The 20,516-nt window shown below is 42.2% G+C and overlaps 1 protein-coding gene across 10 annotated transcripts in view; it reads right to left on the bottom strand.

Annotated features, from left to right (window-relative positions):
* Nucleotides 1–251: 251 nt before the first annotated feature.
* The window catches only part of hspg2 (heparan sulfate proteoglycan 2), a 486,508-nt gene continuing 466,243 nt past the window's right edge, over nt 252–20,516 (bottom strand). For all 10 annotated transcript variants that reach the window (XM_059655629.1, XM_059655631.1, XM_059655630.1 and 7 more), the window contains 6 exons: nt 16,117–16,192; nt 13,900–13,978; nt 11,713–11,783; nt 8,950–9,033; nt 8,482–8,585; nt 252–6,394 (listed from right to left, as the gene is read on the bottom strand). In XM_059655629.1, the coding sequence (XP_059511612.1) occupies nt 6,222–6,394; nt 8,482–8,585; nt 8,950–9,033; nt 11,713–11,783; nt 13,900–13,978; nt 16,117–16,192 (587 nt within the window). In that variant the 3' untranslated portion in view covers nt 252–6,221. The remainder of the gene's footprint in view (nt 6,395–8,481; nt 8,586–8,949; nt 9,034–11,712; nt 11,784–13,899; nt 13,979–16,116; nt 16,193–20,516) is intronic.

Below are 20,516 nucleotides of genomic sequence, written 5' to 3'. Positions count from 1 at the left end.
AAACTGTCCATGTTTCAATCATTCAGATAACATTCTCTGGACTGCCAGAGGAAGAAGTGGTTGCAGGTATAGTTACAATGTACATGAATAAGATAGCTCTGGAGGGATACAGGCCAATCACAGGCAAGTGAGACTGGTTTATTTTGGGAACATTGTTGGCACAGACTAGTTGGACCAAAGGGTCTGTTTCCAAGCTGCAAGACTCTATGACTCTGGACTAAAGATGTCAATGGATATGACAGAACACCAGCTCCAGTGAATTAAAAAGCTTTTATTGTTTAAATAAAATGCATTGAACACAGACAGCAACAGTAGGTTCACTTGCAAATCCCAAGGAACCTGCTTAAGCACCAAACATGTGGCATTTTTGATATATAGTTGCCAGGACTATTTTTTTTACAAAAGTCTTAAAACAGTTCTGATTGGTAAAGAACAATAGTGTCCACTGGAATCTAGTTTCACTTACATTTCCTCACAACAGGCCATGCCACTTGGACTGTTACTTCTCCCACACCACCCCCCCGACCCCCAACCCGTGACAGCTGTGTACAAATGTGTAATGCTAAATGGCTGTTACATTCTTCTGTAAGTATTAGCAAAATGCCATGCTGTATTAAATCAAAAAATAGTTTATCACTATTTCCTGTGGCTGACAATGTTTATTTCAGTCATATCTCCAAAGCAAAGCAACTTCACTTGCAGTAAGATCCTTTCCAGAGTCTTTAGCTTGTATATAGCCCCTTCACACTGTGGTGTCTGCACCTGCTTAATCAACAATTATTTGAGACATTGAGCCACCTCAGACTGAATGCCTGAAAGCTGCCAAAGTGGCACCAGTTGTACTCACTAGCACCATGTACAGATCCTTGTGTTCTGTTGTCACAGTGACTGAGGTAGGAGTTTTGAATGTGATGGTCCAAAGATAAATGGAGGCCACTCAGGAGATTATCAGATAAAGACTGAGATTGGCTGAACATTTTGGAATGGGCTGTAGGTAACAGCGCAACAGGAACATCATTGAAACCAAATTCACGTCCTTAAAAATGACAAATGAATAGGAAAGGAACTCTTCTTGAAGGTGGTTGGGATAAACAATAAACCTGAGTATTGCTGAAAAACAAATTGTTGAAGCCTCTCATCTTGTAATCATCAGAACAACTTGCAAGAAAACCAACTGGAGGGGAAAAACATTTATATTGCCTGAAAGGAGAGTGCTGATTGTTGGAAAATGGACTGGCAAAGGCAGCCAATGGGAGATGATGGCCTCTCCAATAAGAGATTATCACCAGACTGTTCATCCAACAACCCCGGTAATGTTCTGGGAACCCAGGTTCGAATGTGACCATGGCAGATAGTGGAATTTGAATCGAATAAAAAAGGAATTAAGTAACCATGAAACCATCCTTGATTGTTGGGAAAATTCATCTGGTTCGATGTCTTTTAGGGAAGGAAACCGCCATCCTTATTTGGTCTAGCCTACAATTGACTCCAGACCCGCAGCAAAGTAGTTGACTCTCAACTCTCCTCTAGGCATTTAGGGATGGGGCAACAAATGCTGGCCTAGAGAACAATATATTTATCCTGTGAATGATTTTTTAAAAATTGCCTTGGAGAAAGCATCAATTAAAGTCCACTTGCCAATTAATCAACTGCCTCCTCTCATGCAGTATAAGTGTTGGTTTTCCCCTTGAATTGTATTCTTATGAATTATCCTGATTTAGCAAGATGAGAAGCTTCAACAATATGTGTCTTTTTCTTGCTACACTAAAAATTGACCTGGGTAGAAGCAAATCTAAGAGGCAAATCATGAGGCACCAATATCAAGTTTTTAAAAAACTATAATTCTCATGAAAGCCCTTTTTAAAAGAATGTGGTCATTGTTTTCCTGTTCAAATTGATCATTAGGTAAACTTGGGAGTTGCTGTGTTAACAGATGAAGCCATTTCTTCAGTGAATGCTAATTTCTCAGCTGCCCCACTTTAGCATCATGTGCATTCCTGAGGCACTCTCACTAGAGAAGAGTATGTGTAAATAACTGGGGGGCAGTAAGTTTGGCAGATGGTGACAATTTCTGATTCTGTAAGCTCACTCTATTTATACAGTTTGATCCTGTCATGGTGGAACCATCAGGTTAAGCCCACCACCAATCCTCTCTCTCTGTAATGAGGGAGTGGTCCTCTCAGACAATGGCAATGGCAACTTTCACTCTCCATCCAGCAGAAACAGAATATTGAACGTCACATCAGGCCTTGTGCTCTGTGGTAACAGATGTTTACAAGATGAATGACACCACCCGCGCCCCCCCCCCCAAGCCCAGATACAGAACTTGTGTGGCCAGGGAGTGAAAGCTTAAAAAAATTAAATAGATTTAAACCCAAGTTTCTGAATCAGTGCCATCAGCTGCATTGTGCAGTTAGTCCTTATTCGTGGTGACCCATGAGAGATGAACTATTTTGGCAATTGGGCAGTAGCGGGCTTCCAACATCTCTTATTTAGACAGACTGAAATTTTGAAAAGAAATCACAGTATGGGGGTTTTTCCACCAAAATTAAAAGTATACATATTTTAAAAAAATCAGCTTCCAATTACTTTTCTCAAAAATAGTTCAGTCATATCCTTACAAGTCACTGAATAACCTCCAAATGGACTGCTGCTTTATTTTTAGCATAACAATCTACATTGCAAGGCCTCAAATCAGTGTCAAAAGTTAGTAACAGAAAAAAACTTCCTTAAACATAAAAACACTATTTATCCTTCAGATATCTTTAATGGGTTAATATAGCACATGGAAAATGCATGTCCCAGCTAGTAGGATAGTTAGATCTGAATAGTTATACAAATGAATATTTTTGTTGATGGACTGGGGACAATCTATTTTGGAGTCTCGGTCTCCTGCTGAATCCACACTTTCTTTTCATGTTGCACAGCTTTCGATACTTACTGCTCATTTCATCAGTTGCAGAAATCCCATCTGCAACTTAAACAGAAATGAACTGCAAAGTACAAAGCCATTGTATCGCCCACAATAGGGATGCAGTCTGGAAATGGCACTGGAAGTGAGTGAGAAGTGTCAATATATCTCAACATGTGGATAACTTTGTAACACTAACAGGAATACATCATTAGGATGCCAACCACAGGCTGTACTGTTTCTCTGGCTGCTTCATTCTGTTTTTTTTTTGACCACTCTGGCATCAGGAAGTCAAATTAGTAAAACTCAGTTAACACAAAATGCATAAAAAATGCTGAGAGGGTGCATTCTAAACACCCATGAGACAATGTATGGGGACTAGTGGAGACACTGGCCTCTTCCTACAGGGGTAACATTAGGAAATTACAATAATTAGCAGTTGCGTATTAAGTTGCTGCCTTCACTCTGGAACCAGCCAGTACAATGTGCAGACCTGTAACTGCCAAGGGGAAACTTATATTCACTTCATGAAGCAGGACTTTAATCCAGGTAAGTATTGATTATTTTCCTTCTGACCCCATCCTTCTCCAGTCCTGTTCACCCCACGACCTTCACTTGAGAAATAAAGAACTTGTTCCTAGGCAGCTTGCAGAATGAAAATTGAATTTGATCACCACCAGGATGCATTTCAAAGAAATGGCAAAAGGGAACTTAGTTTCCTAGTTATTCTAGTAATCCACAGCACTAGTGCTGAATTGAAGATGGTGTAGAGACCGGTGGCATTCGTCACATGATTTCTTAAACAAGAATATGAATGAATTACAATAACATCCCAATGTGTAGCCATGACCATTAATTCCTAAAGAATGGTGAGTAGAAAAATGAAGCCATTATAAATTATTCCACTGAACAAAGTAGAGTAAAATTGTGTTTTTCTTAAGGCTTTATAGGTACATATGATAAATCTATGGCATGTCTCAAACCTGCTCAATTTAATCAGAACATACCCTTGGTAGGGAGTGAAAATGCTCACTCATTAATTGAGGAATCAGGTTTTGTTAATACTGCAGTTTACAGAAGAAAAGGTCTTTGGATAAAAAAGCATGGAAAATGATCAAATATTACAATAACATTCAAGGACGTGCTTACCATCAAAATGCATAGTTAAATATTTAGAGCACTAACAGTGACTTCACAAGTGATTGCGCTGGCTACACTCAGATGTCAGTAGTTCTAACCAACATCAACTATGCAAGGGTGCTCTGGTTTGTTTTCTGTTTAAGAATTTTTGTTGGATATCCGTCCAGCAAACATTTTTCATAAAAGGTTCACAAGATGTATTCACTGAGAGAGCCATCAATTCTGAATAATACACAAAGGTCTGGGACTGCAAAGAATGTTTTAATCTCAAAGAGAAATTCAATCCTTCATTAAACATTAAGTATGATTGGTGGAGCCTGAATTTAAAGCCCCATGAATGGAGTGAGGATATGTCATTGGTACCAGAGGCGATGTATTTGCAACTCTGTCTAAATCTTGTGCTCACTTCTTTTTGCAATGTTTACCTGCTCCCTTAGCATTTCAGAAATGCATCATGCCAGTTGCTGCATTATGAACTGTTTGACAGGAGGACTTTAGTCAGAAGATGGGATGCAAATGTTGATCCCCAAATTTAAAACAACTTCCTTGACCTTTACAATGTTTAAAAAAAAACACTCAAATCCTTACAGCTACTGATAGGGATGGCACATTGAGAACTTAAGACAATTTCAGCATCTTCAGGTGGATTCATACCAGTGGGCCAACATGATACAGGAACAAAGAGATTCGCCAGATTTATTTTTGTAAAGTGTCTAACTTGCTGTACAAAAGGAGCCAACTAAACAGAAAAATAATTCAGACATTGGCCAAGGTCTTGTTTGTCAGTTAAAAGGGCATTGTCTTCAAAATATCAGTGACCTTTACGTATCTGGTAGATACGTGGTCAGAACAGCTTCGTGTCCAACTTTTCATAATGTCTAACTCATTTGTTAATGAACGATATTGCAGAAAACCGAGGATTTAGAAACACCGAAGAGGTATTGAAATATTTCTCCTGAAGACCATGCCCCTCTAATGGTCCATTGATTTAAACATCGGGCATTTGCTGAACTCCTCGACTTCAAGATACAACTATCATGAATAGAAGCATTTTTGTAAAAGGTACATGAAGCAAAGTAGGATTAAGTTTTGTATTAAACAAAGTTTCATTCCCAGGGCTGAGTATTACAAAATAAGGTTGGCTTTTATTGTACATCTCTAGGTACACTGACAGAGTTAAGAATGAATGATGTGGGACTGGTGACAGGTATGGGTAGTTTTAGTTTTCATCAGCCCAAATTCAATTTTCCCTGTTGAGTTTTGAACTCCCAATCCCTAGGATTGCTAGTCCAGCACTATAATCAATACATTCCTAACAAAGTGAGCTTTCGGAACTTTCTCCCTACATGTGCTTTGACATTACTGATTTCTGCCCACCTAACCCAAGGATGTCAAACGTTAATGATGCATCTTATAAACTCAATGGCCACCTTTGGGAGTGTGTAACCTTGCCTGCACATTTGTTATATTTGAAGATGTGGCATTTTATGCCAAAGCATAGGGCATTTATTCTGGAATAGGTTTAATCATCTCTGTGGGCTTCAGCACACTCTGAATAATTGGAAAGCTAACAGTGTATGTGCACAAAAAATGCCTGCTACTCCAATAGACAGAAGTAAAATTGTTATAAACCCTCGACATTTTTCTACAGTGGTACCAATTCAGATCTTCGTATATTTTGTACAATTATATAACTTCTACAGTCACCAATCCTCTGATATTTCACTATTTTAGGTATGCAGCTTGTGAACCTTTGTTTTAATAAAGCGAGTGATGACTGAATTGGCCTAGTTCATTTCAAGTAGACACCAGCCAGGGTAGAGTTCCTTAAAACACCGTGCTAGAATTCAGAGGCAAAGGTTGAAGACTGGTTACCAGCTGTTCCTCTTCACTATCATCCCAAACTTCAGTGCTAGAAAAATCTAAGTCCATAGCATCTTCTGCCTCAGGATAATGCTGGTGTTCTTGTATGGCTCTTGTAGATACAAAATAAACCAAGCTGAGTTGCTAAAACCCTTCATTCAATGGAATACAGTCGGCTGACATTGTGATGATTTGTTTTTTTTTGGTTAAAGAGGACTGCATTAAAGAACACAAAACAATCCAATTTAATAGCAGCAAAGCACCTTTTCCCAGAAGTCTCTACTTTGCTTTTCGTGAGCCTGAATGCCTATGATGGACACTCTCGAGCATTGACCCCACCCTCAGCATGAACCCGTAGGTCGACTGGTTGAACCTGATGTTGGTCGGGTCTTTTATTTACAAGGACCACCTTCCTGATGCAGCCGGTGATTCCTGAGGTGAATTTTCCCCCTGTAAAGAGTTCAACATCTGGAGCACCACCTGAGAACAGAGAGGAAATGTTACATTAGGGCGGATATATAGAAATTTTGTTGCAGTGATTTTGGCATGTGACAAGAGCACACACAAATGCAGGCTGCAAGCCGTGTTTCCAGTCCATTTGTTTTCATCCTTCGTTCTTTCACGGTGCATGGATTGAACTTCCTACGGAGGCATTTTCTAATTACTCTTTGATTGGAGTAGCTTCCTTGATCATTTCAATTAAAAGTCATTGTTGAGGCTATAGAGTCACATATGGGCTTTTCCTCAGGGACAACAGCGAACCAGATGGGTTTGTACACCAATCGATGATAATGGCTGGCATGACTGAACTTAGCTTTCAAATTCTAGAAATGAATTTTAATTTCACCAGCTGCCATGCTGAGGTTTGAACGCATGTCTCCAGAATACTAGCCTGGACCTCTAACCTACTAGCCCAGTGAGATTACAACCCCACCTTTACCTCTCCTAAATCAGGGTGGAAAATGAAGATGATGACTGATCCTTGGTTTGGGTTTGGAGCACAAATATTGATGACAGGCTGGGCACATATGTAAGCAGTGTTTCTAATTGAGTAATTAAAATTAAATCCATGAAATGATTAAATAATTCATGGTAACCAAGCAAATTTTGACTCCTCTTACTTGCAATGAGCAATGACATCTGATGATGTTAATGATGTCAATGTCTTAAAGTGCCGCCAGGCATTTCAAAGTGGGATCATTGGACAAACATTGACATCGAGCTACTTAAAGAGATGTTAGAGATAATGGGAACTGCAGATGCTGGAGAATTCCAAGATAATAAAATGTGAGGCTGGATGAACACAGCAGGCCAAGCAGCATCTCAGGAGCACAAAAGCTGATGTTTCGGGCCTAGACCCTTCATCAAGAGATGTTAGCTTGGGCTAGCAGGCCCAAAGTTTGATAGGTTCTGAGGAATGTCTTACAAGGAGGAGGGGCAGAGATGGGGAGATAATAGGAAGGGAATTTCAGGCTCTGGTGGCTTTACAGCTGAAGGCAAGGTTAGCTGCGGTGGAACAATTAAAACAGGAGATGCGTAAGAAGCTGGAATTAGGTTCCTAAGGAGACCTGAGGTGGCAACTTGCTGGTAGCTCTCTGACCAGTGAGTCAGAAGATAGTGAATTCAAACCTATATTATGAACTCAATCGCATAGTCTCTGTTAATACTGAGTTGGTACTGCTTTGATTGCGGTATGATTTATTACAGCAGACCTCATACCAAGGTACTGTCTGCTCTTTTGTGTGGCTGTAAAAGACTACCAGAGATCATTTAATTGTTTACCTTGTGGTTGTTTGTGGGATCTGGTTGCCTGGCCCTCTCCTGAAACAATAGTTACATGAACCAACAACCTGTCCTGGGCCTCTCTTATAAATGTGACAGTCAAGAAGGTACAATGCCTCAGGTGGCTTAAGAAATTCAGCATGTCCATAAGGTCCCTCACCAAATTTTACAGATGCACCATAGAAAGCATTCAATCTGATGCATAACAGCTTGGTACTTGCTCAGTACCATAGGAAACTACAGAAAGCTGTGTGAACACTTCTCATTGCAATGGAAAGGCTGCCAACATCAAAAAAGACCTCTCCCACTCCAGTAACATTCTCTTCCAACCTCCTCCATCAGGTAGAAGGTACAGAAGCTTAAACACTCACATCAACAGGTTCAAGAACAGCTTCTTCCCCGCTGTATTACTTTGCTAAATGGACCTCTCTAATTTCAAATCTGATGGTGATCTTGGTTTGTGCACTCTCTGTGCAGTGTAAACAATATGCCTTGTTCTGTCGATGCACCCTGTGACTTCTACGTCCTTGTTTGCTTTGATCTGCCTATACTGCTTGGAAAACAAAATTTGTCACTGTACTTAGGTACATGTGGCTGCAATAAATCAAATCAAACCAAACTTCCAAGTTAATTAATTGCCTTTTAATAGCTGGGATTTGTCAAAGGCAAGCATTTTGTGTCTGTTTCTAGATATAATGTAGTGGAAATCATGCAGTCACAATTTCATATTTTGATATGCCACAAGACAAGCTAGTGGGAACTGCTGAAAGAAAATCCAAACTTACCCAAGTAGACACTTCCTCTCGTGTTTACCATGACTTTGTCTCCTTTGGACTCTCCCCTCACAATGTCCTCACCATCTAGTTGGATATATCCTGATTTTCCTTCCCTGCGGAGAAAAATATTCTTTAGATTCCAAACAGATGCCATCTTTCCACCATTTCTGAGGTTTAGAAACCAAGAAGTAGATATGGCCTTCTCCTGAAATTATGACATGAAATTATGAAAAGGCACAAGAGGAATGCTGCATCAGCCATGATCCTGTTGAATTGTGCAGCAGGCTCAAGGGCCTACTCCTGTTCCTATTTCTTGTGCTCTTATGATCTAATTAATTGAATTTAGATTCCTTTAACTGCTGTAATGAGATTTGAACACATATCCCCCGGAGCATTGATATGCCTGGATTACCAGTCCAATAACATTATAATTCTTATACCGAGATATAATAACAGAAATGCTTTCCAATTCCTTACCGCACAGCAATTATTCTATGCCACTCTCCATCATTGATCGGATCTTCTGACAGGATATTGGCTTCACCACTTCCCAGTTGGTAGCTGCATGGAGAAAACAATGGGTGAAGAACTGTGTCAAAACAGAATTTACAGAAGAATCTAGCATTGCCGTGTTACAATTTGGGGGCACACTGGGAACATGAATGGGAACAGGAGCAGGCCATTCAGTCCTCAAAGTGATGGCTGATTTGTACCTCAGCTCCAATTACCAAGCTTTGCTCTATACCCAATAATAATTTTTTGATCGTCCTTTTGACAGCCTCAGGGGTTCCAGCTTCAGGTGACCCAAAGCCTTTTACAGTAGTGAATTCCAGATTTTCGCAATCTTCCACAGCTTCAGTCTGAAGTGATAACACAGTGTGGAGCTGGAGGAACACAGCAAGCCAGGCAGTACCAGAGCAACAGGAAAGTTGACGTTTTGGGTTGGGACCCTGAATCAACTTTCCTCTCCTCTAATGCTGCCTGGCCTGCTGTGTTCCTCCAGCTTCACACTGTGTTATCTGACTCCAGCATTTGTAGTTCTTATTACCTCTTCAATCTGAAGTGAGCCAGCTTAATAATGCCTTAATACCCTGGATCTGGATTCCTCCAATAGAGGGAAAAAAAAATCCTCTTGTAATGACCGTGATGAATTCCTGGGTCAGATCTCAAGCTCCTCAACCTTCTAAATTCAAGGGTGTAGAACACGATTGAAAAGGACATCTTGTCATCCACTGGATACCTTGCACGATACTTTATGATAATAATTGAGTGTGATTGGGCAGTGACACCCAGCATCATTGAATATACCTGTTTCTGTAATTTTTTGCCCTATAGTTTAATTGAAAATATGATCAGAAAAATGAACCATTATATAGCAGTAGAAACAGTTGCCAAAAATTGACAAAAAAGGCAATGGCTCAAGGTTCATCTTACTAATGAGGAGAATCAACTCATCATTTTAAAAGTCAGCAGGAAATCAAAAGGATAACAACAGATGAGGAAGTCAATTTGTTGCTCCTATACTATCAGCTCACCCATCAAGAGATATCCTGCAGGCTCCATATTGCTGGTTTTGTTGCAAAATGACACTGGGTTTGTCATCCTTTCTATCCTGTAATCTATTACTGATGCTCTACAAGAACAGATGAGAAACTCTGGCAGCATGTGTGGACAGAAACTGAGGTAATGTTTCAGACCAGGATGATGAATGTTAACTTGGTTTCCCTCTCCACACCTGCGGCCTGGCCTGGTAAGAGTTTTTCAACACACCCTGTTCTCATTTCAGATTTCCAGCATCTGCTGAATATTGCCTTTTTATTTCCAGATTTTGACAGCTTTGTGTGACACTTGCTTAATTTCTCAGTCACACTGCTTCTGCATCATAAGAAACCATGAGAAGATAACACAAGCTATGCTGCTGTGCAGCACCGAGGGAGTGCTGCACATTTGGAGGGGCTGTTTTCTGTATGCGGAGTTATTTGAGACTTCAATTGTCCCTCAGGTGGATGTGAAAGATTCCAAAATGTTTATCAAATATAAATGAAAGGATTCTACCTCGTGCCCTGGGCAAGCACCTTCATCAAACCATCCCTGGTCATTATCACATTGCTGGGCGGCCTTTCCATTGTGCAAGTTGGCTGCTGTGTGTTCTATACGACAACAGCGATGACACTTAAAATGCAGAGCTAATTGGTTGCAAAGCACTTTGGAATGTACTGAGGTAATGCAAAGCACTAAACTGACCCAAGAAACCTGAATTATCTACGGGATTGTGAGCATTCTGAGCTCTTAATTTGAAGTGAAAAGATTCAAGATCCAACCATGTAACTGGGGCAGGATGATTTGAGTGAAGCCTCAGTGACCCTCTGAGCCATACAGGCTGGCCTGATTCCCACTCTGTGACAAGTCTGGTAGCTGCAATTTGGGGGACAATCCTATTTCTCCCCATGACCTCAGTATCGCAGCTGAAATAGCGTCTGGTTCTATATGTTGCTTTCTGTTAGAAGCCTCTTCAGGTGGCTGGCAAGTAGAATGTTCCAGTAATTTGTCCCTTCTGGAAGTGGCAAAGCTAGGGCCTTTGTGAAGCCAAGGCTCATTTAAGTGAAGGGGCAAGCTGCCCTCCTGTAATGGGCATTCCAGTGCTCCACTGTGAGTAAATATGGCATTGGCAGCTAATTGTAGTGAGGCAGCTTCAGTCTAGATTATTTCTGTGGTGCCTGGAACACCACCCTTACCCTTCCTGGCTCAACAGGAACCAAGAAAAAATGTCATTCGCAGGATCTCTGACCAGCTTTATCCTGAAATGAGAGGTGGAATGACATGACTCTGATTTGTGTCTCAAAGCACCATTCCATGCAAAACTGTAGGCAGCATGGTGCCCCTGTTAAGGTGGTAGGAGGAAAAGAAGAAGCATTACGGAGTAGCTAAGATCACTGTACATATTTTGAGGCCATTGCCACGCATTAACATACGATTTGGAAAATTAAAATCACCCAGTAATACAAAATATGATGTCAGGGACGGGGAGCAGAATAGTTGTGCTCATATCCGCAATGGAGTGGGTACCAAGGAATATATGAATACCTGTGCATGCTGACATGTACAAGAGAGAAAGTCACACAAGGTGGGATTGCATTCTGGACCAAATGCCACATGAGTACACCAAAGGAGAGCTTTTTGAGCCCAGGATCAATAAACAGGATTTACCTGTTGACCTGCATCACATCTCGCGTACCTTACCTGAACAGCACATGACCATTTTGGAGACCAAGAGCAACAAAGTCCTTCCCTTTTCCATTTTCCCCGTGTTTCTACAAATACAAGAAACTCTGTCATTAACAAAACCTTAACTAGTGAGCTGAAAACTACACAGTGAGGCATGGAAAGCTTATTATTTTCTGAGTCGTCGAGGAATCTGTTCATTCCCCTCTTATAACACTGGATGCCTTTCTCTCAGTGAGATATGAAATTGTTAACCCTGCTTGAACAGTGTAGTGTATGCTGAGCATAAAAGTGCCCAAGATTGTGAACAATGACAAGAATTGACAAAACATCTAACGACAGAATTTAAGGCTATGAAAACACCTAAAACCTCAAGATTTGATTCTAATTTAAATGTGATGTGATTTTATGAATACTCATACTTTATTGTTGCTTTTAATGTCTCATTTCTGGCACACATTTCTTACACTTTTGCCTGTTATAAATTCTGATATTAACATTTCTACTGGTAACTCTGAATGTAAACCTATCATTCTGTGATTACAGAGATAATGGGAACTGCAGATGCTGGAGATTCCAAGATAATAAAATGTGAGGCTGGACGAACACAGCAGGCCAAGCAGCATCTCAGGAGCACAAAAGCTGACGTTTCGGGCCTAGACCCTTCATCAGAGAGGGGGATGGGGGGAGGGAACTGGAATAAATAGGGAGAGAGGGGGAGGCGGACCGAAGATGGAGAGTAAAGAAGATAGGTGGAGAGAGTGTAGGTGGGGAGGTAGGGAGGGGATAGGTCAGTCCAGGGAAGACGGACAGGTCAAGGAGGTGGGATGAGGTTAGTAGGTAGCGGGGGGTGCGGCTTGGGGTGGGAGGAAGGGATGGGTGAGAGGAAGAACCGGTTAGGGAGGCAGAGACAGGTTGGACTGGTTTTGGGATGCAGTGGGTGGAGGGGAAGAGCTGGGCTGGTTGTGTGGTGCGGTGGGGGGAGGGGACGAACTGGGCTGGTTGAGGGAAGCAGTGGGGGAAGGGGAGATTTTGAAACTGGTGAAGTCCACATTGATACCATATGGCTGCAGGGTTCCCAGGCGGAATATGAGTTGCTGTTCCTGCAACCTTCGGGTGGCATCATTGTGGCAGTGCAGGAGGCCCATGATGGACATGTCATCAAGAGAATGGGAGGGGGAGTGGAAATGGTTTGCGACTGGGAGGTGCAGTTGTTTTTTGCGAACTGAGCGGAGGTGTTCTGCAAAGCGGTCCCCAAGCCTCCGCTTGGTTTCCCCAATGTAGAGGAAGCCGCACCGGGTACAGTGGATGCAGTATACCACATTGGCAGATGTGCAGGTGAACCTCTGCTTAATGTGGAATGTCATCTTGGGGCCTGGGATGGGGGTGAGGGAGGTGGTGTGGGGACAAGTGTAGCATTTCCTGCGGTTGCAGGGGAAGGTGCCGGGTGTGGTGGGGTTGGAGGGCAGTGTGGAGCGAACAAGGGAGTCACGGAGAGAGTGGTCTCTCCGGAAAGCAGACAGGGGAGGGGATGGAAAAATGTCTTGGGTGGTGGGGTCGGATTGTAAATGGCGGAAGTGTCGGAGGATAATGCGTTGTATCCGGAGGTTGGTAGGGTGGTGTGTGAGAATGAGGGGGATCCTCTTGGGGTGGTTGTGGCGGGGGCGGGGTGTGAGGGATGTGTCGCGGGAAATGCGGGAGACGCGGTCAAGGCCGAAACGTCAGCTTTTGTGCTCCTGAGATGCTGCTTGGCCTGCTGTGTTCGTCCAGCCTCACATTTTATTATGCTGTGATTACACCCTCCCACCAGAAGTGGCACTGTAGTGCCTTAATTTGCCCAGCGCCTCAGCCTGTTGTGCAGAAAAATTCCTAGACCCAAACCAATTCTCTTTCTCGACTCTGTGCTATTAGTTACAAATAATAACATAAATCACATTATCATTTGTAAACAAGGACAAGATGAACAACTGTATAAAAGGGCCGAACCATGTAGAAACGTGGGCCCAATGATCTCACTCCCTGATGAAATCAATGTTTCCTTTGTTTTACCACTGCCTGATATCTCGAGTGGAATCTCTGTAAAGATCACATTTGTGCTTAAATTGCACAGAACAGATACAGAGGTTGCAGTATCTCAAAGATTTTCAACAAAGTATAAGTTCCAGATGTTTGCCTTAATTTGTTAGTAATATTTGAGGTACTTACCACTCCCTGCCATAGCAGGATCCCATCAAGTGATGTTGTATGAACCTCCATTTCAATGGTTTCAGGGGCAGTTGGAGAACTGTGACAAATAAACCACAGAATTGTTAAATAGAAATACGATAAAATCCTCTTAATACCTGCCCTATTGAGTGCAATGAAACCTTGATCAGATGGGCAAAAGATCCAAGGAGTGGCAGATGAAGTTTAATTTACACAAATGTAAGGTAGTGCATTTTGATAAGTCAGATCAGGGCAGGACTTATATACTTAATGGTAAGGTTGTGCGGAATGCTGCTGAAGAGAGACCTTGGGACTCAGGATCATAGATCCTTGAAAGTGGAGTTACAGGTAGACAGGGTAGTGAAGGTCATATTTGGTACACTTGTCTTTTTTGATCAGTACATTGATTATAGGAGTTGGAATGTCATGTTGTGGCTCTGCAGGACATTGGCTAGGCCGCTTTTGGAACACTGTTTAATTCTGTTCTCTCTGCTACAGGGAGGACGTTGTGAAACTTGGAAGGGTTCAGAAAAGATTTATAAGGGTATAGTCAGGATTGGAGGGTTTGAGCTATAGGGAGAGGCTAAATAGGTTGGGGCTATTTTCTGTGGAGCATTGGAGGCTTGTAAAATCTTGAAGGGCATTGATAGGGTGAATGGCCAGGGTCTTTTCTCCAGGGTAGCGGAATCAAACTACAGGACATAGGTTTAGTTGAGGGGGAAAATATTTAAAAGGGACCCAGGGAGCAACATTTTCATGCAGAGGGTGGTGGGTGCATGGAATTAGCTGTCACAGGGGATGGTAGAGGTTGGTGCAATTACACCATTTAAAAGGCACCTGGATGGGTACATGACCTGGAAGTGTTCAGAGGGATATGGTGAAATGCTGGCAAATACAACTAGATTAATTTAAGATGTTGGTCAGCTTGGATGAGTTGGGCCAAAGGGTCTGTTTCCATGCTGTACAGCTCTATGACTCTAACAGAGAACAAAAGCCTCTGGCTCAGAGAGTCCACAATGACTGTGGTCATTGTTGGTGGAAGTGGGAAGTACTCCTGCTATAGGCTGGGATGGAATATGCCATGAGGCTTGGGCTTTTGGCCTGAACTTGGTGCATCCAGTTTTGCTCTCTTCTGTCATATCCATCAGGCCTCGGTTGAGGGTAAAACCTTCATGCAGCCACCCAAGGTACCACACATCAGAGGGACGTGACTGGGGTAAGTGAGTTTTAGCACCCTCAATCTGATCAAATGACAGTCATCCGTGTGATCCTGGAAGGACAGAGATTGGACACTGCCCAAATAGAAACGGCTACTCGTTGGGTGATCAATCCTAGATCATTGGCTAAAACTTTGAAAATAGGCAGCATACTGAATAAAGACAGAGACTGGTGTATCTGAAGGTACTTACTCTGTATTGTGAATAGTGGGGAGCTCCACTTCAGCTGTAACGATCATCTACCAAAAACTTGGTTGGGTGGGGATAACATTTATTAAAGAAGTAGGGCCTTGCCTGTGGCCCCAGAATATCTTAAAGAATCTGCACTTGGTGCAGTAATCCCAGCCTCTGAACAAACCATAGAGTCAAACAGCAAGAAACAGATACTTTGGTCCAACTCAGCTATACCGACTAAGTTTTCCCAAACTAAACCAGTCCAACTTGCCTGTATTTGTTCCCTATCACTCCAAACTGTTCCTATCCATGTACCTGTTCTACCGTTATTTAAATGTTGTAATTGTACTTGCATCTACCACTTCCTCTGGCGGTTCATTCTACGTACGAACCACCCTCTGCATGAAAATATTGCCCCTTGGGTCCCTTTTAAATCTTTTCTCCTCTCACCTTAGCAAATTACTATCTAGTTTTGAAATCCCCTACCCTAGAAAAAAAGACCTTTGCTGTTCACATTATCTATGCCCCTCATGATTTTATAAACCTCTCCAAGCTCACCCCAGATTTTAAATTCTTAATTGAAGAAGAAATCAGGTTATCCATATATTTTTACATCTACATTCTACCGAACAGCACCCCACCCCGATCACAACCAGAAATGATGTACAATATTCTCATGTTAAAGATTCATACAGAGCACTGGCCTTTTCACAAATGTTGTAATTGTGGGTGAGGGCGAAGATGAGGATGAGGTTTAGCATGTCTGACTCACAGATGGAGGTGGCTGAACTAAACGCCAATACTCATAACCACACATTGCTCTTACCTCCTTGGGAACATTTGTTTTGGCAACACAATGTATCCTCCATCATGGAAGAAAGCTCCATATTGCACAGGAGAGTCTGTATAAAGAGATAGTCATACAAGTTCATATCAGTAATCAAGCCTCAGTCATCAAGAACCTCCCTTCATATAATGAAACCTTCCACATCCACACTGTAGGAATTCTATGTAGTATCTTATAAACATATTCCTGAAGCAAGTTAACTTGAGGTTCATTATTGCTCTCTAATACCTAAAATCCTTCCCCACAACTGGGATTTTCTTGTTCTGTAATATTTATTTGTAATGTGTTAATTCAACTGATAATCATTAGATTATTGTATTGCCTTCCTACTTAAAATATAGGCAATAAAATTCTTGTCATATTAGTTGATGCTCTGCTATATTTGGGCTTCACAGGAGATCCCCCTAGACATTGAACATTTGAAATCAACGATGTGATCACAGCTTTAAGCTCTACCATCGTCCTGTCACTTTCAATATAATATTTCTTTGGAGACATTGATCTGTGTTCATTAGACTTTAAAATCAAGCCTGTTCCCAGGAGGTACATTGCTTTTCCCACAAGCTGATTTTACTTAATCACTGAAACGTAAATGCAGCGACTGCATCTGCTGGGATAATCTGGATGTAGTTCACAAACAGCCCAACAACAACCTGCAGCATTCATCTTAGTAATTTCCATACATCAGCGACAGCTCAATTACAAATTCATACAAATGAGTCTCATATTCCACCTGCCTTTGTATATACCACAATGTTGTTTTAAATTCAAAATGTCCTCTTCCATTGATGACTGGAAAACTGCATATCAGAGATTTCCTTTTCATTTTCACTGGACACAAAGGCCGAACAAACCAATAACAGACCATATCCCACTTTGCCTACATCCAGGGCTTCACCAGCACCTCAACACACTCCGTCCCACTGACTTTCTCCGCACTTTACACCCCTGGACTTGCCTCTTTCCCCCTTATCCCCAGCTATCATCTTTCATCTTCCTCCCAGTGCCAGTATCCTGGGTCAAGGTCCACCCCGCCGCCCCCCGCCCCCAGTCAGGTTGATGGATAACTATTGGAAAGGACACACGGAACAAGTCTGATGCTCTTCTTCCAATAGTGTTGTGGGATCTTCTGTGCCCACCTGAAGAGGCAGACAGAACTCAGTTTAACGTCTCACTTAAAAATGGGCACCTCTGGTACAGCTGCATTCTCTGAATAACTGTGCTGGATTGTCAGCTTGGATCATGTCTCACACTTTCAGAACCTTACATTTCACGTCTCAGGGCCAATGGGAAAATCGCTCAATCCAATCCACATATAGAAATTATTAATATAAGAAATGTTTAACTAAGGGATGCACGTCTATGGGGTTCCAAGGTTTCAACAGGCAGATGAGGTGGCCATTGTTTTAGGGAAGTTCCCAAACAAATGTAAAAGGAATGGGCAGGTCAATCTATACTAAATGAAACACACTGGGACATGACTAGGTAACACCAGAATGTCTACGTTACTCCAGAAAAGTACCAAAAATAAACTTGCCCAATAAGGAGTACTAAACTCACTAAAACTGAACACCAAAACTCTTAAGAGGTTTAAAATGCTATCATACTGCACTTAAAAGTTAACCGTTTCTCTCTCCACAGATGCTGCCAGGTCTGAGTTCCCCTGGCACTTTCTGTTTCTTTTATTACTGAACTTCAACATCCAGCAAACCCCACCTCCAGAAACACCACATCCCCACCCCTGCAACCCCAGTCAGCTTCTGAAAAGATCGGAGAAGCCTCCAAAGTGTCTCCAATACCCACTGTATCACATATCACAGGGTGAATCAGAGCTTCTCATTTTATAATCAAAAGATGCCACCCACAGCTCAATGCAAGGCTCCTAGCCACTGAGTTAGGAGCTTGAACCACTGGGGCACAGAGCGTACGGAGGTGTACTTGGACTATCAGAAAGGCCATCTCTTGGATTAGATATTGAATCAAGATTATGCCTGCATCCTCAGGTGTCTATTAGAAGTTATTTGACATTTCTGAAGAGAGCAGAGAAATTTTCCTAAAGCCCCGGCCAATATTTAATCATCACCAAAAAAGCTTATCTGGTCATTAATACGCTGACGTTTCTGGGCACTTGCACCATGGAAATTGGATGGCTATGCTTCCTATATTGGGACAATGACTACATCTCAAAAATGGCCAGAATGACTCTACAGCAGGTGAAATGAGGCAGATGGAGTATAATGCGGGCAACAGTCAGGTTAACTCACTCTGATGATAATAGGAAAACAGAAAATTTCTAAACAGGTGTGAAACTCCTACTTGTTGATGTTCAAAGACCTTCATGCACTCGTACAGGGCACACAAAGTTAGCATGCAGTTAAAACATGTAATTAGATTAGCAAGTTGCATGCTAGTTTTTATTACAAAGCGTTTCGAATAAAGACTGCTTCCTATAACTGCCACAGGGCTTTGATGAGACTACACCTGCAGAACTCTATGCAGTTTTGGTCTCCAGAATTAAGGAAGAATGTACTCACTTTGGAGATAGTGCAGTGAAGGTTCACCAGAGTGATCACTGGAGGCTTACGATTATAATGGGAGGCTAAGTAAATTGGATGAACATTCTCTGGAGGTTACAGGAATGAGGATTGAAAATTCTGAAGGGGCTTGACTGGATAGACAAGGATAGAAATGGTATCTCCTGTCTGGAAAATTCAGAACACAGAGGCACAAGCTAAACATGGGGGGTGGGGGGAGGCTGTTGGTTGGGTGAGTTGATTCATAATGGCTGAGGTGACAAGAAATGTCCTTACTCAAAGCCTTGTGAATCTTTGGAAGGCTCTACCAAGACGGGTTGTTCATGCACCATCCTTGAAGATATTCAAATCTGAGGCAGAAAGACTGTCTCGCTTTTGCTCTCTCTCTCGCGCAGAGTCTTTCCTGGAATTGAGGGACTGGGGAGAGGACGGGAAAGTGGAGCCAAAGGAGGAGATAAGCACAATGGCATGGAATAGGAGGCTCAAGCGGCCAAACAGTCCATCCCTTACTTCTTGCATTTTGAAAATTAACCCATGATGTAGGCACTGGCCAGCCAGCATTTGTTGCCTGTGTTTGGTTACTCATGAGGTGGTGGTGGCAAGCTGTTTCCTGTAGGTAGACTCACAATGCCCTTAGTGAGGAAATTCCAGGATTTTCAACTAGTGACAGTGAAGGAATGGACATATTTCCAAGTCAGGCTAGTGACTGGCTTGGAGGGGAACTTGCAAATGGAGGTGTTCCTAGGTATCTGTTGCCCTTGATCTTCTAGATCAAAGTGGTCGTGGGTTTGGAAGATGCTATCTGAGGATCCATAGTGAATTTCTGCGGCGCAACTTGAAGGTAGTACACACTGATGCTACTGAGCAATGGTGGAGGAGGGAGTGGATGTGGTGTCAATCAAGTGGACTGCTTTGTTCTGGATGATGTCAGCTTCTTGAGTGTTGCAGTCATCAAGGTAAATGAGAAATGTTCCATCACACACCTGACTATAGGCTTGGGGAAGTCAGGAGATGAGTTACTCACTGCAGTATTCCTAGCTTTTATAGCCACTGTGCTTATATAACCAGTCCAGTTGAGTTTCTGGCCAATGATGTTGATAGTGGGAATCAGTGATGGCAATACCACTGAATATCAAGGGATGGTGGTTAGATTATCTCTGCTTGGTGATGTCATTGCCTACACTTGTGTGGTATGAATGTCATTTGCCACTTGTCAGCACAAGTCTGGATATTGTCCAGATCCTGTTTCATTTGAACATGGACTGCTTCAGTATTTGAGTTGTCACAAATACTAACATGTGCAATTGTCGGTGAACACCCCCTCTTCTGACCTTATGATGAAGCAGCAAATGATGGTTGGGCCTAGGGCACTATCCTAAGGAACCCACGCAGAGATGTCTGAGAACAGAAATGACTGACCCACAACAACAACAACCATGTTCCTACGTGCCAGGTATGACTCCAACCAATGGAGAGTTTCCCACTCCCATTGAATTCCAGTTTTGCTAGGACTTCTTGATACCACACTCAGTCAAATACAGCCCTGCTGCCAATGGGAGTCACTCTCATCTCACCTGTTATTATGGAACATTCCAAGGAGGTGAAAAATGCAACAGGAATACAAATATTTTTCTTACTTCCCTATTTAACCTGATGAAAAAAAAACATTTTTTTTCTATCCAAGTGCAGATATAAGATGATAGCAGGTACTCTAAATATGCAGGTAGAAAGTGGTAATGCAATTGGATGAGTATTACAGCGGCCCATGCTGGTGCTCTGGGGCCAAAGGGTTCAAATTCTAACACAGTCAGTGGAATATACATTGTATTAATCAATAATTGAAAG

The sequence above is a fragment of the Stegostoma tigrinum genome, chromosome 28 (assembly GCF_030684315.1).
Source record: "Stegostoma tigrinum isolate sSteTig4 chromosome 28, sSteTig4.hap1, whole genome shotgun sequence".
Classification (NCBI taxonomy): domain Eukaryota; kingdom Metazoa; phylum Chordata; class Chondrichthyes; order Orectolobiformes; family Stegostomatidae; genus Stegostoma; species Stegostoma tigrinum.
Note: the sequence above shows the minus strand (reverse complement) of the source record. Positions and strands in the feature narration are given on the sequence as shown.